Raw genomic sequence first — 24,467 nt, forward strand, 5'->3', positions numbered from 1 at the left:
AATCCACATTTTGGTTCTGGGACCCTTGCCGTGTGTTGGTCCCGCTTCACAGATCATGGGTGAACTTGCATCAACTTGCACGCGCTAAAGGAAGGTCTGAGGACTTTGGAGGTGGACATCATGCAAAATATCCCTCGACATCCCGAGAGTGAAGCAGATGTTCCATGGTGGTACAAGAGTTTGAAAGTTGGGTGAAAGAATGTTCATAAAGTAAGGAGAGAACGGTCTCGACCCGAAACGTCACCCGTTCCTTCTCTCCCAAGATGCTGCCTGACCCGCTGAGTTACTCCAACATTTTGTGTCTACCTTCGATTTAAACCAGCATCTGCAGTTTTTTTTCCTTCAGAAAGTAAGGATTTCAGCTAGTTTCTAAAGCATGGAAAAGAAGTAGCGAGGAAGAGTTTAACATTGATTATTCTTATCCCTTGGGATGATCACACTGAGAATTTTTGACCGGCCAACATTGTAGGAACCCAACTATATATAATTATTCAACTTTAAAATAAAATAGCTGGATACATATTAACTTGCTGGATTGCTGACAGTAGAATTTTGGCATTCATAAATATACCTATAATGCCAAATTATCATTCAACTTGGACCAGTTTCCGAATGTATTATTATTTACATGATAATGGAATATCAAGGAAAAATATCTGGCAGCCCCAGTCTTCACGAGTAAGAAATACATGGTTGTGGGCAAGATGCCTGTTTAATGCCACATTTAATTTTACTCTCAATGTAGGATAATGGATAGTAAAATTGGACAGGGCGTAAAATGGGCATTCCATCAACAGTTAGTATATTCCCTTCAGGCATGCTAAATAAAAATCATGTTGTTAGTTATAGAAATAGTGAGCTGTTGGGGTTACCTCTACTAGAACAGTCAAGACTCGTGATTTCATAGTGAGTTTTAGAATTACTAAGTGTTTACAGCAGATGAATTGATAAAGAATGATTCTTCTGGTTGGGATTCAGTCAGTAAAAAAGTTGCAGAGTCACATAGAATGAAAACTGACCTTTCAATCCACTTGCCATGCCAACTGAGATGCCCATCGAAGCCAATCCTATATGCTTGTACCTAGTCCATATCTCTCAACCTTCCCCATACATGTATCGATCCAAATATATTTTAAATGTGGCATTGTATATACCTCAACTTATTCATGTGGCAGCTGATTCTATATACTCACCATCCTCTGTGAATTAGTTGTCCATCAGGTTCCTATTAAATCTTTCCCCTCTCACTTTAAACCTACGTCATTTAGTTCATGAATCCCATAACCTGGTAAATAGATTATGTGCATTCACCCTTGTTTTGAAGCATCTCTATAAGATCACCCTTCAACCTCCTGTGCTCCAAGCAAAAAAGTCCTAGCCTGCCCATAGCTTAGGCCCTTGAGCCCTAGTGACATTCTCATAAAACTTCTCTGCACTCTTTCCAGCTGAATGGCATCTTTCCCAGAGCAGACCTAATATAAACGCAATACTCCAACTGCAACCTCACCAATGACTTGTACGACTATAACATAATGCCCACCTCTACACTCAGTTTCCTGATTGATGGAGACCAGTGTACCAAAAGCCGTCTTCACATTTCTATCTACCCGCAATACCTCTTTCAGGAAACCATGTACTTGTACTCCGACAACCCTTTATTCCACAATCATTCCCAGGACCCAACTGATGACTGTGAAGGTCCTGCCCTAGTTGGACTTCGCAAAATGCAACACCTCACTCTTATCTATATTAGACTCCATTGCCATTCCTCGTACTACTTGCCCATCTGGTCTAGATCCAACTGTAATTCTTCATAACTCTCTATGAGAGTACCTATTTGAGTGCTGTCTGCAAACTTGCTAATCATGCCTTGTACCTTGTCGTCCAAATCATTGATATAGATGACAAGCTGCAGTAGGTCCAGCACCAATCTCTAAGGCACACCGCTAGCTATAGTCTCCAATCCAACAACTTTCAATCACCATCCTCTGTTTGCTATAATTGGATCAATTCTGTGTCCAATTAGCTAGATCTCCCTTGATCGCATTTGATCTAAACTCCCGGAGAAGCCTACCATAAGGAACATCATCAAAGGTCTTGCTGAGTTTCATACAGACTATGCCTACAGTCTTGCCTTCTTTAACCTTCTTGGTTACTTCTTTAAAAGACTCAATCAAATTTGTGAGACACAATCTCCCATGCACAAAATCTTGTTGACTATCCCTAATTAACCCCTTCTTACCAATACCTTATCTTTCGGAAACTTTCCAGTAACTTTGTCGAACACTGATGTTAGCCATACTGGTCTAGAGATCCCAGGTTTTGCCTTGCAGCCCTTCTTAAATAGAGGAACACCATTAATTCCCCTCTAACCCTCTGCCACCTCATCCATGTCTGATGAAGATTCATGTATCTCAGCCAGGGCTCCTGCAATTTATTTTGCAGTGTCCTTGGATGTACCTGATCAGGCCCCAGAGATTTATCTGCCTTCATAAGTTCTTGGACACCCAGTCACCTCCTTGACTGCAATATGGACTGTCTTTAAGACATTGCCAATAAATGTCCCAAGTTCCCTGGTCTTCCTGTCTTTCTCCACGGTAAAAACAGAGGAGAAATATTCATTGAGGACCTTGCCCAACCTTTGCAGCTCTATGCATAGATGACCATTTTGGTTTCTGAGAGGCCCTATTCTCTGTTTTGTTACCCCTTTTCCTGTAATATATTTACTTCAGTTACTTGTCCTGCCAAGTTACCTAAGTGTAGGTCAAACCTTGCCCTCTCCCTTCTATGGCCCTCTGCATATTGCCAGAGTAAACTTACCAGAACACTATTGACAAATTCCAAATGTAGAAAAAAGGAACTACAGATGCTAGTTTACACAAAAGGACACAAAGTGCTGATACCTGTGTTCTGGAACGTTAAGCTGCCATTGCAGTCCCTAGCTTAGCCGGGTTTCCAGAATGGCTAATTATGGCATCCTACTCTAGTCACTTATCAGATGTTCGCTTGGCTGACTACGTTCTATGACAGGATTTACTGTGGAAACAAGGAGACATTTAGGAGCCTTGCTAACTCACTGTGAAACTAAAGTACTCCTTAAGTTCCCAGGCTCCTAATGTTCGAAGACTATAATCTCACGTTCAACCAATATTTATAAGTAGAATGGCCCTTCCAAGATCATGTGGTCACAAGCATCTTAATTACATTGGTCCTCTTTTCTGAAATTATAAGCCAGTCTCCACAAAAGACACTGGATAGCAAGACTGGACAGGATGCATTTTGTTCATACTTAATCCATTGATTTCAGGCAAGTCATACCTTCCAAATAACCCATAAAACTCAGCTAGTACGTCTACATTGACCAAAGGCATCGTTAAAATCGGGCCTTTTACCGATTGTTCCATGAATCTTCCGAACAATCTTTTTGCAGCTGTCTCTAATAATGTACAGGATTCAGGTACAGATGTAACCCCTGGATGCCTTCGACACAGTGGACCCTACAAAAATGGGAATACCCATGATGGAATCTATGCTAACAGATTGAGATTTTCATTTCAGGGATTTTGCCAATGCCATTTCAGTACTAAAGATGCAATGTTTTGAAGGGATAATGGAAGAGGTAGATTCAGCTCTAGGAACTAACATCTTTGTATCATCTTAGAGGAGGAGAGGAAGCTGGAGACCTGACGTCATTTGGCAAGAGGAAGGAAAATTAAGAAAATACAAATTTAATGGTTTGGATGATTATGACAGCTTTAAAAATCAGACAATGTTCTTGGATGACCATCCTGGGGAAAGGCAGGGAACCTGTTGGTCAAGGGTAATATAGAGGTGACACTAGGGGTGCCAACTATCTCACTCCCAAATAAGGGACAAAGTGACGTCACCGCCCCACGCCCCACGTGGCCTCACCCAGCCAGCGGCCACGTGCTGCCGTTCCACCAATGGCGGCCACCCGGGCCGGGAGGCGGGTTGCTATGCAACCTCCGTTAGGTGGCGCCCGGGCCTCCGGACCTACACTGTCCGGACCTACACTGTCCAGGCCTACAGCGTCCGGGCCTACAGCGCCCCCTGGGCCTAATAAGGGACAAGGGTGGTCCCGTACGGGACAAACCAATTTAGCCCAAAATACGTTATGTCAAGTCAAGTCAAGTCAATTTTATTTGTATAGCACATTTAAAAACAACCCACGTTGACCAAAGTGCTGTACATCTGATTAGGTACTAAGGAAAAAAATGAAACATACAGTAGCACACAAACATAACAGCACATACAAAACAGTTCACAGCGCCTCCTCAATGAGCTTCAAACGCTAGGGAATAGAAATAGGTTTTGAGCCTGGACTTAAAGGAGTCGATGGAGGGGGCAGTTCTGATGGGGAGAGGGATACTGTTCCACAGTCTAGGAGCTGCAACCGCAAAAGCGCGGTCACCCCTGAGCTTAAGCCTAGACCGTGGGATAGTGAGTAGCCCCAAGTCGGCCGACCTGAGGGACCTGGAGTTAGAGAGGTGGGTTAGAAGATTTTTGATGTAGGGGGGGGGAATGTCCATTTAGGGCTTTATACGTGAATAGGAGGAGCTTGAAGTTGATTCTGTACCGTACAGGGAGCCAGTGGAGAGAGGCCAGAATCGGCGTGATGTGGTCCCTTTTACGGGTACCCGTCAGGAGTCTCGCTGCGGCGTTTTGGACCAGTTGCAGGCGGGACAGGGAAGATTGGCTGATCCCAGTGTATAGGGAGTTGCAGTAGTCTAGGCGGGAGGAAATGAAAGCTTGAATGATTTTTTCAGTGTCGTCGAATTGGAGGAAAGGTTTGATTTTAGCTATGGTACGAAGTTGGAAGAAGCTGGCTTTTACCACAGCGTTGACTTGCTTGTCAAATGTCCTGGCTAATACGGGACAGTTGGCAACCCTAGGTGACACTGAGGGTGCACATGTGGGTCATTTATCTAATAAAAGCAATACGATCCCTGGGAGGATTTGCCAACTGTCCCAGAACCAGACACTATAAAAGCTGAGGTATCAATAGAGATTATTGGAACAGAATCTTTCCCCAAACCTTCATGTCAGCGGGGTAAGAGTAGGATGGAGCATCTGGGAATGCCCCGGGAACCGCTGACTCTGGATCTACCTGCAAGCAGGAGGATTCCCCCGTAGCAGACCTACGTTGGAAGAGGACTCGCCTGCCGGGGCTGACAACAGATGAAACACTAATTCATTTGCACTCCTCCAATCTAGTGTTCTGCACTCTGTGCTGACAATGTCCTCTCCTACAATTTGGAGAAACCAAAAGCAAATTGGTTGACTGCTTTGCAGAGAGGCTTATTTCAGAATGTAAGGGTGTCTCTGAGATTCTGCTTGTCAAACACTTTAACTCTCTACCCCACTCTGAGCCTGACCCATCTGTCTGTGGCCTCATATGCAGTTATAACAAGGCCAAATATTAATTTGAGCAAGAAGCCCCAACTCCTGTCTGGATATGATGTAGCCTTTGGGACTCAGCATAATTTAAGGTAATTTGCTTTCCCTGTATCAAAACCAGCCAATTCTGAGGTCGGCCATCCATCTGTAACATTGACTGAAGAAGGGCCTCGACCCGAAACGTCACCCATTCCTTCTCTCCTGAGATGCTGCCTGACCTGTTGAGTTACTCCAACATTTTGTGATACCTTTGACTCAGTTTATCTCTTTTCACTGATGTTGCCTGACCTGTCAGGTATTTCCTATAGCTCTGCATTTCATTGCTTTTGTTTCTTTGCTTCTGTTTTCTGTATCTCTCTGAAGGTTCTGATTAATGTATTGATCAGATGGATTTATCAACAGCTTATCAGCTCGGGTTTCATCCCATCAAATATATTCCTTTTGTTCTACCCACCCCTCCACAATCCTCTTTTTGGATTGTAATTCTAAATTATGCCATTTGATGCTCAAAACAGTCATCTGCCCTTTTTCCTAGTTTGAAAGAAGAGTTTGGACCTGAAACATTACCCATTGTGCCTTTTTCTGTAGATGCTGCCAGATGAGTGTTTTCAGCAATTTGTGGGATTTTTTCCATATTTCCAACTGTATTTCCAACTGACAAATCTGCTGCTATCCACTTACATTTTTGATAGAAGCCTGGCTTTAGTCCGCCTAGTAAAGGACTTAAAGTATAATATTTCATCCTTGATGCACGACCCCTGTAAAGGCCCTCAAGTCTTGTTGGACCTGTGCTTTCATTAGATGGTCCATGAAAACCTCCACGATCTGCATTGCAAAGCTTCCACCAATACCAGTGTCTGTCCACTAATGCCCACTGCTTGGATTCTTTGGGTAGTTTGTTTATAATGCAATTATCTGAATTGCACATAAAATCTGTTTTTGTATATCAATTGATTATATAGGCCGTACCCAGATTATGAATATCCTATTTATGGACACAGGTACATATGAACGAGCTCCCATATTTTATTGAATTCAAAAACCTGATGTATGCACATGCATTTGTTCTTACGAATGGCAGAACTAATTCCCTAATTCCCCCATTCCCCCTTCCCCCCCCCGGCTCTCTCTCCACTTCTAGTATTTGTTCTTTTCTTTTTTTCTAATACTGCAGTGGAATGGCTACCATCGAGTGATTTTTCTGTATTTTTTGGCTTGTGGACAACACCTACTTATGGATATTTGTAAAAGAGATCCTGTTCATAGCCTCAGGATGGCCTGTACTGTCATATTCAGAAAGCATTCAATTTTATGTAATATTTATGGAAAGAAAAAAATGTTTCTCGTGTCCTATTGAATTTTTCCAACATTATTTTTTAAATTTCAGTTTTCCAGCATCTGCAGTTTTCTTTATTTTCATTGTATGCAGCTGTTGTGAAAGTGAGCAATTGTATTTTATCCAGTATTTTGGATCTTTGGCATATGTTGATGCTAACATACTGATCCAACTAATGAAGAACCTTTCTACTTTTTAATGCCAACAATGCATCATGTGGGTCAGTGCCAAAGGGCCTAATGTATAAAAACCACAACCCAGCAGGGGCACAAACAGTGCATTGAGTTTAAGATTACAATTTGTGGTCAAACCACGTATATGTTAATAGTTTTACAAGCTTTGGTGAGGAGAGATTCAGTACAAGGATTAAAGAATCTTTTAACTGGTGCAGTGGAACACTTCTTATCATTTTCCAAGTTCATCAGGAAAATACTGTCCATTTGTAAAAATATATTTGTAACTTTAGTTTGCAATTTTTAAAAACACATCAATTTTGATGCAGCTCATGATTAACAGAATTATGATTGGTATTTCCTATTTCTATTTGTGCAAATGTTCCTTTTAAATATCACCTGTGATGTGTTCACCATAACCTGGTTGAATGCAGCAGGCGGCAGGCAGAATTAGGACCATTACTAACTAAGGATTGTATTTAATACTGCTTTCAGTGCAACATTTTGATACAACCAACACCTGATAACTGATATTAATGACAATCCAAATTCTAGATGTGCTGTGATCATCTAATTTATAACATGGCAGATCCTCTTTTCTGCAATAAAAATCCTTCAACAATTAACTTTGGCCACCTTCAGAAGAATATCTGCAACAGAGGCACTTCTATTACCAACTATCGTGACTTCAACTGAGATTATTGCAAATTATTATCAAATTCTGGGCAGTTTTGTCTCCAATCCAGGTTGCAAATATCCAAACTGAGTTCACTTTAGGCTCCATAGCTAGTGCCCAATTTAGCCAACACATGGACTCAGAGGTACAAAGTACAAGTACAAAGAGGTGCAAGTACAAAGAGCCAAAGTCCCCAAATTTCTAGTTAACGACAATGGATGAAATGCATTTATGAATCAAGATGAGATCTTACTGTAAAGAAGCTTAGGCCGATGCTTTATAGTAGAATAACTGAAACAGCTTTTGTAAATAAATAGTTTATTTCTATATTTGGCATTTATGTATACAAAGGATACAGTATGTTACACTTATATCAAAAATGAAAAAAATACTGATGTTACATAAGTAACAAATGTAAAAAGTACTTAATCTTACTTTCCCTGAAAGTAAGAAACATGAACAAAACTGTTTTCAAAAATTTCATATGAAAATATCTTCAGTAACAAACAGGGCTGTCTTTTTAAAGGTACTACACTGCTATAAAAGTAAGAATCATGGAAATTGGGCAGAAAGGATTTTAAAGTACACCCCAGAATTCCAAGGTTAGCTCTATGGCAAACTAGTCCAGATATTATTTTTTTTTAAAAAATTTCCCTCATATTGACTCCATGTTAAACAGTGAAGGCCAACGCAGATTCTCAAGCAAGTAATGACAATATTTCCCAATGATATTGTAATGGAACTAATTGTTCTCCAAAGCAAGACCGAACCATTCACATAGTGCAGATACAAACACTTATGACAAAAATAAGCTGCACCCTTGTTGAAAAAGCAGATCTGCTTATAGCAAAGGCTGAAAGGAAGAGAACGGGAAATCTACACCTAAGTAGTTCTGGGCACCCTTCCAATATTGGCACAACGGTTTAAAGTGCTGGCCAACTTGTGTGTACTGCTTTAGTGCCAGTGGCTGAATAAGAAACACACTGTGCTCAAACACATCACACACATGTGTTTCTAGTTCTGAAAAGAAAAGTCAGGAAAAATATTCCACAATTGAAGAATGCAAACATCACTCCAATTCTTATGTGCTTTTATGCAATCGTTCTTTATGTGCACCCTGAAAGACAACGATCATTTGAGGGCAACATTCTTCATTAGCTGAAATTTAAGGACTGCAGAATCTGGCAACGGTTTTCAAGAGCAAGATGATTTTGAAAAGAATCCATTAAACAGCTTTTCACTGATAATGTCTTGCAGCTTTTAATGCTGAAAAATTGAAGAACAGTCTATATAAATTATACCTATACATATTCTTCTGCTTCTGCATCATTAGATGTCGCTGCACTTTGTGCAACATTGTTTAATGCTTCTTCTTTTGCCTGTACTGTTGCCTTTTCTGGAAGTGATGCAAGATCTTTAAAAACATCCACATAATTCCCAAAACCAGGACCCCAATTTAATAGATTGTCCCAATTAAAAGCTCCTGTCGCACCTCCATGTGCTCCAGGCTTGGGTTGTGTTTTATAATCTTCATGGCTTCCCTGTGGGGCTGCAGGGCTTCCTTCAGCTCTGCGGCCATGATATCTTCGTGGCTTTAGTTTGCCACAATAATTGCCTTCATCATCTGCATCAGATTCATTGACTTGAGACAGTTTGGGCATACGTGAGGTGTACACAGCAGGCTTGTCTCTGTCATACTCAAACTCAGAGCAGGTGAAAGATTCGTGTGAATCACTGTCTGAAGATGATTCTGGTGCAGGTGTACCATCAGCTGGGTTCCTCATTCTAGAAAGTGGTCTTCTACAGTCATCATCCGATGACGATCGTCCGTGATCTGCACTACAGATACTTGGATTTCGCGGCCGAGGGGTGTTGAGTCTTTCCACCTCTTCTATAGACAATCCCACTGGAGCTGTGTTCTCTAGAGGGATTTGCTCAATAGGCTGTTTAAGGCGGCTACCTGGCCTTGAGGCATGACTGTGACCTGTTATGGTCTGAGGGCTTTTGCTCCTTCTTCCAAGTCGTGAAGCATAATTAAAGATGCCAGGCGAGCAAACATCCGAATGTATATCAATGGGGCTCCCTTCTCTCCTTGCCAGGTGCAAATCTCTTGCTGGGCTGTTACGGTAGAAAGTTCCTGGCTTTGAGAATGGAGCAGGACTTTGCCGAGAGAGTGCATTAGGATTCTGGCAGGTATTGTGACTCAGTGGGGTTGACCTCAATCCTTGACCATAAGAAGGCTGAAAGCTTAAACTGCTAGCTCCAAGTGGAAGAGGAGACTGTCGGGCAAATCCCAGTGGACTGTGCCTTTGGATGGAAAATTTAGGGGTGTGACTACGAAAATGCTTATAGTGCTGTATAATGTCTGCATCTGAAGGAGCAATGCTGCTGGCATTTTCTATGTCATAATGCTCAAGTTCTGCTTCAGGTCCCATACAGGGTTGTCCACTTGGCAACGTATCTGCTGCATGTTGGATATCCGTCTCATCGAAGATCAAATAGGGGTTTTCCCTTTCGATTATATCAGGCTTTGGTACTCCCTCAGGCTGCTTTCTCACACTCAGCTCTTCATCGTAGGGCGGAAGGTTATCTGGATCGTCAAATCCTTCATTCGAGCTCCCTTTCTTCTTCTTTTCTTTTTTCTTTGTATTCTCGTCTTTTTGCACTTTTGCCTTCCTACCTCTGCATTGGTTACAGACAATGAGGCCGAGGACCACCAGCGCGAGGAAGGTGGCACAGCTGCCCACGATCGCCGGCACAGCCCAGAGTGGCAAAGAGATCTCCTCGCTTTGCAGCTTTGGACTGCAGGTATATCCATTATCCACTCCAGCTTTACAGATGGTTCCCTGAGGACAGTGTACATTGACACACACCGCCACAGTCTCACACATTTTCCCAATGTAGAGTTCCGGACAAGTGCAGGTGAATCCAGATTTTGGAAGAGGCTCACAACTCCCTCCATTCTGACAAGGATTAGAAGCACACTCTCCTGGAAAGACACAATTGTATGAATACCACTGGTTCACACACATTAATCCACTTGAACATGGATTGCTGGCACATATGTTGGGGCCTCTACATCCTATCTTAACAGATGGATCACTTTTTGTAATTGTAACATCCTTGTGCTGTCCAGTGAAGGGCAATGTTTCACCATTGTATGTTACATAAGAGATGCACCCATCAAAATCTGGAAGAAAAAGAAACAGATTGTCACACAAACATTCCCTGCAAGGTTTGCATTAAAAATATTTATATTTAACCATGTAATGTCATGTATTCTTTTAATTATCTTGAATGGTGAACTTAAGCTACAAACATGATCTTTACCCACACCCAAAAAATAACAAATTTAGATTAGCATATGTTTCATTGATGGATATAGCTTTAGGTACAGTAGGAACTGCAAAGACAAAGTAACATGTGACTCACAATTGAAAAACCTACATTAGAAAAAAATAATTTATTTTAAAAAACCATTTACTCTGTATTATTAGTCCAAATCCATCTTCCTTGTACATCTGTGATTATCATAGATTAATAACATTACATGTAACAGTAAATGCTGAAACTAACATATTAATAATGCATTCAGTCCCTAATCACATCCCAGAGGCCTATTCCAGTGGCTACACGATAGTCCCACAGCGAAAAGAGTCATTTACAAAAAAATTAAATACCTGGCAACTTGTACTATTTAAAATCATGCAGTAAGACACAGAAACTTTATATTTTAAAATAAAACAAAAACAGCTGTTGAAAAGATGCCAAGAATAATGCTATTGAATGTATTATAACTTATAAATGGAATAATGGATTCATTTAAAGGGAACAATTTGTATATTGACATGAAAGATCAAAGTACAAATTAAGGAGAGAAATACTACTGAACAGAAAGATTCCTACAAATCTCTGCAAGTCTCTGCTTTGAACTCTGACCTTGCAAATTAACTGACTTCCCCTTTTCTTTGGTTATTTCTCCCCATCCACTTTCCACTTCATTTCCTTCCATTATGGAATGATTTTCACTTCCTTTTTGTCTTTCTGAATCTTTTCACGGTCACATTTTGAGTGTTTGTAAAAATCATTAATCAGTTTTTTTTACCACTTTCCGTTTTGACCTCTAATGATGGGTAGAAAAAGACATTGTGGTCTATTTCTCAACCAGCTCTGCAGTTGGCTTGCCTTGTACATCACAACACATGCATTCTCCACCTTCAAAGTCACTTTATGATTGTTCAGCCTATCAAAAGATCTTATTTGTCCGTTTCCAGCTCAAACAAACCTTGCGCAATTGCAACATATTTTCCTCTCTTCAAGATAGACACAGAGTGCTAGAGTAACTCAGAGGATCAGGCAGCAACTCCTGCCAATAAAGCATATTATACAGAGCATAATAATGGCTCCACCCTTCCTTGGTCATCTGTTGCTGGTCCTGCGTTGTTCTGGCCTTTTCTTACCTCCAGTTCCCTCCCCTCTACTTTCAGTCTGGAGAAGGGTCCCGACCCAAAACGTCACTCATCCTTTTTCTCCAAAGATGCTTCCTGGCCCGCTGAGTTACTCTAGCACTTTGTGCTTATCTTCGGTATATACCAGCATCTGCAGTTCCTTTCTACACATTTTGTTTCCTTCCTTCAAATTCCAATTGATGTAATGTGCATCGCAAGCATGTCCACCTTTGTTTCCACATTCTAGCCTGATTCTGCTTTTCTTTTAAAATTTTTGTGTAGAAGGCAAAAGGAATCTTGCTAGATATAACTGACACTTTTTGTGGGAATCAATCTGCAGGGCTTACTTTGCTCCATAAATGAGAGATAATGCACATGGTAATTTTATGTTAGGGTGGATCATTTTGTTGGCATTAATAAACTAACTCAATTTTCTAAAATTGTTTCTGGAAGTAAACAGTTGTTGCATATCTCAGAACATTAATGTGGCATTCACTTATCAGGCTGTCAGCAGAGGAATGAATGCAGATCATGCAAATAGATTCAGGATGACATGTGCTAATGTGCAATATTGGTCCAAACTAATACTCCTTGGGCATCGTGTACAACTGTGTATATCAATGCAAGACCTGCACACTTCAACATTTAATGCTGTTCCTGGTGCATCATCCTGATGATCATAACATCATGAGACAAAGGAGCAGAAGTAGGCCCATCGAGCCTGCTCCACTGTTCCATCACGGCTGATCTATTTTTCCCTCTAAACTCCATTCTCCTTCCTTCTCCACATAAGCTTTGACGCCCTAACTAATCAAGAACCTATCCATCTCCACTTTAAATATGCCCAATGACGTGGCCTCCACAGCAGTCTGGCAATTAATTCCACGGATTCAACACACTCTGACTAAAGTAATTCCTCCTCCATTCTAAAGGTATGTCCTTTTATTTCTGAGTGTGCCCTTTGGTCCTGGACTCTCCCACTACTGGAAACATCCCCTCCAAATCCACTTTATCTAGGCCTTCCGTAATGATCTGGGAAGGCAATGAGTATACAGGACAAAAGTAACAGTAAACGTAAATGCAAGTACTTTGCAAATGTGCCAAAATAGTCTGTTTCCACACTCTGCCTAAATAGTCTGTCTTATATGTGCCAAATGTAGTCTTTATTGTAGGAGAAATAAGAGCAATTGAACCTTTACAATAATATATTAAGGATTACTTGTCTGTTCGAAATCTTTTTATGATTTCTATATCCACCTCATTATTAAAACAAAAACCAAGAAAATTGCACCCATATTACAACTTCAGACAAAGTCAAAACTACCCTTCAAGCTTTCTTATGATGTTATTCATTTCTGAAATAACTAAGAGTTAAGATGGAAGATAATTTCTGAGGCCAAATGCTTTAAATTAGGTCTGATGATCTGCAAAAATACAAGTCCATGAGCCCCAATGCAAACGTTTGCTGCTGAATGCCAACATATTTATTGGACCGAAAAATGATGATGAACATTTAATAAGTGAGCCTGAATCTTGCTCCAATCAGCCATTAGCATTTTGGGAGCAGCTAAGGGATCAACATAAATCCCAAGGTAAACTTCCTCTGGTCTTGAGGGAGAAAGATAATTGAACACTCATTACGAGTGTTTATGGTGAATGGTGGTGGACAGGGATAAATTTCATTCTAGATCACATTCCCCATTTCCCATGCACAGGCAGAATGAAGTTCCAGAGGCCAGGAGTATTCTCAACTTGCTAGGTATTGTGTTCCACTGCTGAAGGTCATAAGGTAGCTTCAACAATCTGAGCACACATTGTTTTAGTTTACCGCAGTGATTTTATGCTATTCTTCAGGATTTCAAATATCGTGAAAAGTCTAGCATTTCTTTATCTTTTTTAATGTTGCTCAAATATTTTTAAAGCATTTTTATATGCTCGAAGTGCATGTAAGTATTTTCCTTTGGATTTTGGAATACTTTATATTTTAATCTTTTGCAGGGCCTAAGAGCTGGTCTGATCATTAACAGACCTCTCCTCCTTCCTCTGTTTCATGGTGGCAACAGCAAGCAGTCTGAGGAGGCTGGCTGGAAAGGGAGAGATTTCACAACTTCTCCCTCTGTCATTCGCAGGGACATCTATTACAGTATGATTCTTTAGCAAAAAAAGAGGCTGGACTGCATTCAGAACAGAATTACCAGCTACTAGCAGAGATGAATGCTGCTCATTTAGAAGATGCTAAGTTGATTAACATTGGAACACACAGCCAAATAGAACGTATCACCATGGTTCCCATTGGTAACAGAATCAACTTAGAGTATGCGCAATATTCTCTCTGACTCTGAGTGAGAGAATATTTTGAAGCAACATTGCACTATTTCCATATTTTATCTATTCTAATGAGCCCTTGCAATGTATTTCTTGTGGCAAAATCATTGATAAGGGAAAGTAAGCCCACAGACTCCAGTTTCTACCTTCACAGAAATGATTCCAATTGCTGGAATGCATCAAAAGTTCACATAGGTTCACGAGATTGACCCCTGGGATGGCGGGACTGCCATATGAGGAAAGGTTGAATAGACTAAGCTTGTATTCACTGCAGTTTAGAAGGATGAGAGGGGATCTTATAGAGACATATAAAATTATAAAAGGACTGGACAAGCTAGATGCAGGAAAAATGTTCCCAATGTTGGGCGAGTCCAGAACCAGGGGCCACAGTCTTAGAATAAAGGGGAGGCCATTTAAAACTGAGGTGAGAAGGAACTTTTTCACCCAGAGAGTTGTGAATTTGTGGAATTCTCTGCCACAGACGGCAGTGGAGGCCAAATCACTGGATGGATTTAAGAGAGAGTTAGATACAAGCCTCATCGCTCCAGTCTTTCAACATATGACAGTCCCGCCATTCCGGGAATTAACCTAGTAAACCTACACTGCACGCTCTCAATAGCAAGAATATCCTTCCTCAAATTTGGAGACCAAAACTGTACACAGTACTCCAGGTGCGGTCTCACTAGGGCCCTGTACAACTGCAGAAGGACCTCTTTGCTCCTATACTCAACTTCTCTTGTTATGAAGGCCAACATTCCATTGGCTTTCTTCACTGCCTGCTGTACCTGCATGCTTCCTTTCAGTGAATGATGCACGAGGACACCCAGATCTTGTTGTACATCCCCTTTTCCTAACTTGACACCATTCAGATAATGATCTGTCTTCCTATTCTTACCACCAAAGTGAATAACCGCACACTTGTCCACATTAAACTGCATCTGCCATGCATCCGCCCACTCACACAACCTGTCCAAGTCACCCTGCAACCTCATAGCATCTTCCTCACAGTTCACACTACCACCCAGGTTTGTTCCATCTGCAAATTTGCTAATGGTACTTTTAATCCCTTCATCCAAGTCATTAATGTATATTGTAAATAGCTGCGGTCCCAGCACCGAGCCTTGCGGTACCCCACTAGTCACTGCCTGCCATTCTGAAAGGTACCCATTTATCCCCACTCTTTGCTTTCTGTCTGCCAACCAATTTCCTATCCATGACAGTACCCTACCCCCAATACCATGTGCTCTAATTTTGCCCACTAATCCCCTATGTTGGACCTTGTCGATGGCTTTCTGAAAGTCGAGGTACACTACATCCACCGGCTCTCCCCTGTCAATTTTCCTAGTTACATCCTCAAAAAATTTCAGAAGATTAGTCAAGCATGATTTCCCCTTCGTAAATCCATGCTGACTCGGAACGATCCCGTTACTGCTATCCAAATGCTCCGCAATTTCGTCTTTTATAATTGACTCCAGCATCTTCCCCAACACTGATGTCAGACTAACTGGTCTATAATTTCCCGTTTTCTCTCTCCCTCTCTTCTTAAAAAGCGGGACAACATTAGCTACCCTCCAATCCACAGGAACTGATCCTGAATCTATAGAACATTGGAAAATGATTACCAATGCATCCACAATTTCTAGAGCCACCTCCTTAAGTACCCTGGGATGCAGACCATCAGGCCCTGGGGATTTATCAGCCTTCAGTCCCATCAATCTACCCAACACCATTTCCTGCCTAATTTGGATTTCCTTCAGTTCCTCCATCACCCTAGGATCTCTGGCCACTAGAACAACTGGGAGATTGTTTGTATCTTCTTTAGTGAAGACAGATCCAAAGTACCGGTTCAACTCCTTTGGTCTGCCATTTCCTTGTTCCCCATAATAAATTCCCCTGCTTCTGTCCTCAAAGGACCCACATTTGCCTTGACTATTTTTTTCCTCTTCACATACCTAAAAAAGCTTTTACTATCCTCCATTATATTATTGGCTAGCTTACCCTTGTACCTCATCTTTTCTCCCCGTATTGCCTTTTTAGTTATCTTCAGTTGCTCTTTAAAAGTGTCCCAATCCACTGGCTTCCCACTCTTCTTTGCTCTGTTATACTTCTGCTCTTTTATTTTTATGCTGTCCTTGACGTCCCTTGTCAGCCACGGGTGCCTCTTACTCTCCTTAGAATCTTTCCTCCTCTTTGGGATAAGTTGATCTTGCAACTTCTGCAGTATTCCCAGGAATACCTGCCATTGCTGTTCCACCGTCTTCCCTGCTTGGGCCTCCTTCCAGTCAAATCTTGCCAGCTCCTGCCTCATGCCTCTGTAATCCCCTTTGCTATAGTGTAATACTGACACTTCCAATTTTCCCTTCTCCCTCTCAATTTGTAGAGTAAAACCTATCATATTATGATCACTGCCTCCTAATGGCTCTTTTACCTTGAGTCCCCTTATCAGATTAGGTTCATTACACAACACTAAATCCAGAATTTGCTTTCAGTGTTTTTGATTCATTGGTCATTAAGCTCGGAGACATGGATTGCAGTTCACCATCGTGTTCCTGCTCCGTCATAGTAATAGAGCTGGACAGCACAGAAACAGCCCTTTGGCCCATCACATCCATTCTGACCTGTTTGCCCATCAACACTAAACCCCTTTCCCCTCTTGATTGTTTTGTGGTCAGGCAAATGTCAATGGTAGCAAGTTTCCATCAGTATTTATGGATGAGGGGACGTGAATAGCTGTTACAAGATGATGGTATGACTGATCATTAAATTTGTTTACAACCTCCAGCACTATCTAGCCTGACCGTACCAAGGAATGCGGCCTCACATCTCAAAATCCTCACCTCCTAAGCAATTGTGGCTACTCAGAACCTCGCAAGAATTCTAACCCCCCCTAAAATTGCCGAGGCATTAATCAGGGAGTATGAATTATGTTTTATGAATTATGAGATTCATGTACCCACAATCATGTACCTACATCATCGTTAACAATTCCTGGAAATAATGATTAATCTGCCCTGAAAGCTATTGATTGAGGGAAAAATATTGTATTCTGCTCCATTTCAACCATGCAAAGATCTCATATAACACAACCATTGTCATTCACCTTGCCACCATTCTTCAATTCATACAAATTCTGCATTCTATTATCCATTCTTGTCCTCACTAACTCACCTTGGCTTTCAGTTTTCCAATGTGTTAAATATTGTCCTTCTTGGCTTTAAACCCCTTTTTAATTATTTCCTCTCCCTTTATCTGCAACATGCTTCAGCTTCCCTTCTCCACTTCCTTGACCTTAGTACAACTATCTCTTCACCCCATCATTTTTGGCCACACCTCACCCATCTAGATGCAAATCTTCGGAAGTCATTTATCATTGTTCTCTGTATCTTGTTGAAGAAATCGTGTGCACCTCAACTTTCCCCTACAGCAAATTATTCCATGTTCTAACAATCTCTGTGAGAAGACGTTTCATGCAAAATGTTCTCTTCCACCTCTCTACGATCATTCTAAGTTTTGAACCCTTGCCACAAATTGGCCAATCAGAGAAAATTCTTGTCTAAAAAAACCCCATTGCAATTCTAAAAACTATTAGATTTTCTTGGCCTTTCTAGCTCCATTGATAACAGTTCCATTAACTCATCTTTCCTTGTAATGAAAAATAAAAATTAAAGTGATCCATATGGTGCTTTCCTGACCCCAGAATGTCTCAAAGTACTTCACCCCTAATTAAGTATTTGTGATGTGTACTTACTATTGCAGACAAACACATCAGCCAAAATTGCACATCAATCCCAAAAGCTGCAGCTAACCAGTTAATCTGTTTTGACTACTCTTTGCTCAGCCACAGGAAATCGGCTAGAAATAATGCAATGTAAATAAGGAAAATTGAACGTTTTTAAAACAATAACCGAGTTATATCTGTACAACTTGGTTCTCTTACTGTATAATATTTTGCACTGCGACTTTCAGGCTGATATCACTGCTCATTAAACACTTGAGAGGTCCTAAATTGTAAAATGACCATTTGGCTTATGAAGCCTGCGTCTTCTACAAATAATGAACAAACTATGATCATGATCAAGGTCTATGATCAAGGCAACGCTCTGCTTATATCATACCTGTTCCTTTTAAGTGCCTGGTCAGAATCCTACTGGATATGTTCTGCTTCTATGCCTTGTCACCTGTCACCTTTGATGCCTGCCCTGTCCAGATTTATACACAGGAGATGCCTGGGAGGCAGAGCAGGCTTCAAGTGGCAAGTAGGCCTCGAGTGGCTTTTCCTCTGGGCATATCAATGCTCTGCACCAGGGCTAACCAGTGAGTCCACCAGCCGTGGGTGGTCAATGTGCTAGCACTGGACCTCCTGCCCAAACTGGAATTCTGCATTTGGCAGGGCAAGTGCCAAAGCCCAAGACATGTTAAAGCCCCACTAGCTGACAGCTGGCAGGTTAGTCTTGTGCAGCACCATCTGTTATCAATCAACATGATTTGGCCCAATACTTAACCATCTGCTTTTCACCCTCCGGTCTGAATTCTTGGTGTATGAAAATAAATTGTTAATAACTTCAGAGTATCTTCTGTTCATTGATAATAAATGCTTCATATCCAATCAAGAAGCTCACGTGTGTAGATTGATACCACAAGGTATGTAATTACCCACCTGGATCTGTGCTCTGGTAATTGAGCCCTGGAGGTATGCCTCCAAGCGAGATGCTGAGCACATTTAAACCTCCAAAATTCTGTGTGTTATGAAGGATTTCTCGAGTGTAGATCCTGTCAATTGAAAAGGTTGTAATGGACCCATTTTTCTTGATTACAACAGTGTGCCATTGTCCATCAGATACGGAAATCTCAGGAATATTCCTTTCTACTTTTCCATCAACACCAGCATCAGAAGTGTAATGTAACTTCCCATTTTGCACCTACACGAGAAAAAAAACATGTAAATGTTAGTATATTATTTATGAATCAAATCATATTATGGGTTGGCACTCAGTAAAAGCCTTCATTGGTAAATTATCACTTCAGAGCCATCTTGTTCATTACAATGTCAAGTGCACGAGGTAATTCAGCACTGAGATCCTTGGCCGCGTTGCAAATCCTTTTAAATCATTTCCTGCAATACAATAAATATTTGCAGTATTGGAACCCTATGTATTGTGTAAATGCACTCTGAAAACAGTTACATTCTTCAAAAGTGAATAAGTGCGTTGTCCATTTGGAAATATGCCACTTTCATTTCTTTTTTTTCAAAGCTGAATGCCTAAAATGTGAAGCACTGTGTCAACTATGTAGAGGTTGGTTTTCATATGGTTTGCCACATTCAATTTTTAAGTAGTGTTGAGTCACATCACGATAGAAAAATAAATACGCCAAATTTCATCATTTACTTTCGGCTGACACAGAGTGATGGTATGCAACCTCCCTCAAAGTTCTGATATCAGGTTCCCTTTGTACAGTCTATTGTGCACCAGCTTGTCTTCATTAATAACCATCTCAGAGTGGATGCCATATCATTTACAAATATCTGAAGGCCGGTTTGACTCCTTGGGTTACTCCAAGTCTATAAGCGGTACTTTGCATACAATGTGAACTTTGCCACTGAAAAATGAAACCGCCTCATTCAGAAAAGGTTTTGCACAAAACAACTGCAACATTTTCTTGTTCTTTTTAAAGCAAGGTATTTCAAAAATTCCAAAATATTACATTGTTATTTTACTTTGCGTTGTTGTACATGAACAGACATTGCAGGGTAACTGGTTCCACATTCGCAGAGGGAGCTCCCTAATACATGCATCACTGTCGGATACCTCCAGTAATAGAAATACATGAGGCATTCAAAAACTGAAACCATCAAGAAGATATCTTCAAATTTACCATTGCACATTAGAACCTGATAAAATAGAAAAGGTTGAAACTGTCTTTTAACAGAATTTTACCAAAGTATTAATCTGCATTTTTGTGAATGCATTGCTGATTTTCCAACATTTTATTGCCAAGCAGCCTAACACATTTTTAGTGTACCATCCTGAATAAGTGTTATATTTTATCTTGGCTACTTCATATTGCAGAGCAAACCTTCCAGAGTGGGTTATGTTATTTTTTTGCCTTATGACATAGGCGTCATGAATAAAATGCACTATTCTCCAATTCCTGAAGATTTTCCATGAAGCTTTGGCTTCTGGAGCTGAAGACTATGATATAGCCTGTTGCTGAGTCCATGATATAGCCTGTAGCTGGTTGGCAAGGGTTAAGATGAAGGATGTTTTTGGCACAATGCCCAGCACTAGTTAAAACCTCCCAGCACTGTGGCCAACAGTTTTATGAAGAAAGGACATGGGTGATGGGAACAATGATTAAATCCATAGCAGTGCATGCAGTCTAATCAAATCATCTAAAACTGGCTTTAATCTTACCTTCACAGTAGTATAATTGCTGCTTTCCTGGACATGAATTAAAATACCATTTTTGCTTCTTGTTCTGAACTTTATGTCCAAGTTGCTTGCACTCACAGGATCAGGAGGCAGCCGCTTCAAGCTTTGCTTTAATAAATAGTCCCGCTTCTTATTCTGATTAATCATATAGTCCAGGCGTCCTCTACCATCCAATGATAAAGCAGTGTCCACGTTGATCACTAGAGAGACCATATTTTTGGTCAGAATTATTGTCAACTTTAAAACACTTGAAAAGAGCTCACGTTACAGTCAGTTAATTATTAATGATGTGTAAGAATGAACTGCAGATGCTGGTTTAAACTATGATAGACACAAAAAGCTGGAGTACCTCAGCGGGACAGGCAGCATCTATGGAGAGAAGGAATGGGTGACATTTCGGGTCGAGACCCTTCTTCAGCATCAAATTATGCAATGGGTCGGTCATTTTCTTCATTAGAGTGGAGAAAGTTGAAGGGTGAATAGAGTCATACAACCTCTCAACCTTGATCCACCGGTCAACAAAGTCACAACAAATTTCATCGTTGACCTCCATTCCACTTTCCTGGTTGATTACCAAAATCATGACTGCACGGCCTTAAATGGACAGACTTTCAATACATTGAATTGAATTTAAATTCCACAGCTTTTGTGTTAGAGTCCAAACTCTTGACTTTGAATCATTCATCGGAGTCACTGAAGTCTGAGTCCAGTAACTATCCACTATGCAGCTGGATCCAGTGTTTTATCATAGAAAGAAAAAAATAGGTGGATTAGGCCATTTGGCCCTTCGAGCCAGCACAGCCATTCAATACGATCATGGCTGATCATCTAAAATCTGTACCCCATTCCCGCTTTTTCCCCAAATCCCTTGATTCCGTTAGCCTTCAGAGCTAAATCTAACTCTCTTGAAAACACCCAATTAATTGGTCTCCACTGGCTTTTGTGGCAGAGAATTCCACAGATTCACAACTCTCCGGGTGAAAATGTTTTTCCTCATCTCAGTCCTAAATGGCCTGCCCCTTATTCATAAACTGTGACCCCTGGTTCTGGACTCCCCCAACATCAGGAACATTTTTCCTGCATCTAGCCTGTCCAATCCTTTAAGAATTTTATATGTTTCTATAAGTTCCCCTCTCATCCTTCTAAATTCCAGTGAATACAAGCCCAGTCGACCCATTCTTTCATCATAGGTATTTATTCACAAAATGCTGGAGTAACTCAGCAGGTCAGGCAGCATCTCAGGAGAGAAGGAATGGGTGACGTTTCGGGTCTCGACCAAAAACATCACCCATTCCTTCTCTCCTGAGATGCTGCCTGACCTGCTGAGTTACTCCAGCATTTTGTGAATAAATACCTTCGATTTGTACCAGCATCTGCAGTTATTTTCTTACACATTCTTTCATCATATGTAATTTTCCATTAACAACGTGAGGTCACAGGAACGCATTTATAAACCACGTAAGGAAATATTCAGAAGAGCGTTTCATGCAAAGAGTTATGAGAACATCAATTATTATTACAAATGGTGATTGAAAAATGGCAATCTAGGCATTAAAACCAGAAATATATCAGGAGATGGAAAAATAACATTTGGGAAAAGCTAATCGCATTTGTTGGAGTGTGGGGAGCTCAGAGCAGGACAGGTTCAAGACCTCAATGGTCTCCTTCTAATGTGACATTTCTAGTTCAATGACAGTCATCCTACTAAGGGATAACATAGGTAGCACACTGGAAAAAAATTTAGGAAAGGAAGTTCGGACTGTTTCTAAAGCATATCGCAGAGGAAATGGTGATATGGGAGAAAGTGGCTCAGAGCTCAATACAATGCTGGCTAGTCATGACAGGATTGGCATTGCTGAAAATACAAATTAAAAGCAAAGAGTTTGGAATGTAGTAAAAATTAGTCATTTACGTTTAACAATGCTACATGTTCTCACATTAACTCCTGCACTATGTCAATTCTGCACCAGGACATGCTTATTTATTGGATCTGACAGGTTTTCATCTCGACTAACCCAGAACCTCTGAACAAAAATATACAATGGTGAATAAACATTTCTGTGTATTATTGTCCTGCCATAAGGCCAACAGAAACAATGGTCTATCATACGTTTGGGTCCCTGGTTCAATTGTTGGAATCAACTGCAGTAAAATATGTGATAATAAACTTGCCAGTACACAGTGAAATGCTGAGTGGGATGGTCCCCAGCCTCTTGAGTCACTGAGACCCACTTGTACCAACCTGGCAGGCTGCCAATACCTTATTCATGTTAAACTGAGGTTCTATCACCAAAATGTTTTTCTTTCACTTTCAGACTATAGTAGAGATTTAACAGTCCAGCTGTGAAAACACACTGTTTTGCAATAATCACCAGCTTCTTCATTTCTAATTCAGGTCAGCAATTTTGAACTCCACATGTACAACCCTGCCACCCAGTTTTATTTAACAGTCAGAATTAATTACATTCATTATAGGAGTAAAAAGGTCAGAATTTCATAATACCCCGGTTGCTGGAACTCACTCTGCCCCATAAAGAATTATAACCACTTCCTCGCAATACTGCTTTTTCATGCTATTGGTGGTACAGCAATGGAACCTCACACATACTAGATAAATAAACAAGTAAAAAATTCAAAGCCTTACATTTTTCACAGTATTTTCCTGCATACCCATGCTTGCAATTACAGTGCTGCCATGACCAGTAATCCACACACGAGCTCCCATGTTGGCATGGGCTATTTAGGCAGACTCCTTCAATTCGTAAACACCTGAAAATAAACAGTTTTGAGTCATGAATGAACGCAACATGCAAAAGACGATTATTTTTTTAATGAAGCAAAACTGCAATGTCACATTTATTCTGGGCTATCTTGCCTTGCTATGGATTACTAAACTTTCTTAATTGGTAGCAATATAAAATAAAACACTGCCATGGCATGGGAGAAGCAGAGAATAAGGATACAATAAGAGAAACAGACTCACTCATCACAAGCTCCCTTATTTTCCTCTAATGAAATAATCAAAAACAGCGAGAATTCAAATTGGCTCCAATGTCCAAATTATCAATATTGCATTGGTGGTTTTAAAAGAAAATTAAGTTCTGTTTTAGCAGAGCTGTACTTACTTTTCCCTACCTTTCATAATACAACTTTAACTCTCCAAAAGTATATTTTAAATAGAATAAAGTTAATATTCTTATTATTCATTGCTGATTGTTCACTTTAATTGGTAAGAAAGGGAAAACACGTTTCAAAAGGACAAACTTGTGAAAAGTCAAAGCTTGATGAACATAGAATTTTGTGGCATTGGTATGTTTCAGTGCTTTCCAATCCCTTATTTGCTCAGTTTGCATTAACTTGCAAAGGACCTTCCAATGATAACATCTTGAACAAGATGGCACCAAAATGGTTGATAAGGCCATATGCACTGTGGGCCCCATATCACTTTCATCGAGAGATGCAGCACGGAAAAAAGCCCTTTGGTTCACTGAGTCTGCACTGATCATCAACCACCTATTTACACTAATCCTACATTGATCCCAGTTTTCATTCTCCCATGCTCCCCCCAGATTCTACCACTCAACTATTGAACTACAAGTAAGTGGCAGTTTTACTTGTCAACCCACATATCTTTGGGATGTGGGAGGAAATCAGTGCACT

At 40.6% G+C, this 24,467-nt stretch overlaps 1 protein-coding gene across 1 annotated transcript in view; it reads right to left on the reverse strand.

Annotated features, from left to right (window-relative positions):
* Window positions 1–7,939: 7,939 nt before the first annotated feature.
* Window positions 7,940–24,467, reverse strand: part of fat4 (FAT atypical cadherin 4) — a 326,374-nt gene continuing 309,846 nt past the window's right edge. Inside the window, exons 15-18 of the mRNA XM_078398435.1 lie at window positions 23,452–23,576; window positions 20,790–21,007; window positions 19,034–19,295; window positions 7,940–10,793 (exon numbers count right to left, since the gene is read on the reverse strand). Of these exons, the coding sequence (XP_078254561.1) occupies window positions 8,905–10,793; window positions 19,034–19,295; window positions 20,790–21,007; window positions 23,452–23,576 (2,494 nt within the window). The 3' untranslated portion in view covers window positions 7,940–8,904. The remainder of the gene's footprint in view (window positions 10,794–19,033; window positions 19,296–20,789; window positions 21,008–23,451; window positions 23,577–24,467) is intronic.

This window comes from Rhinoraja longicauda, chromosome 1, assembly GCF_053455715.1.
Source record: "Rhinoraja longicauda isolate Sanriku21f chromosome 1, sRhiLon1.1, whole genome shotgun sequence".
Lineage (NCBI taxonomy): Eukaryota > Metazoa > Chordata > Chondrichthyes > Rajiformes > Arhynchobatidae > Rhinoraja > Rhinoraja longicauda.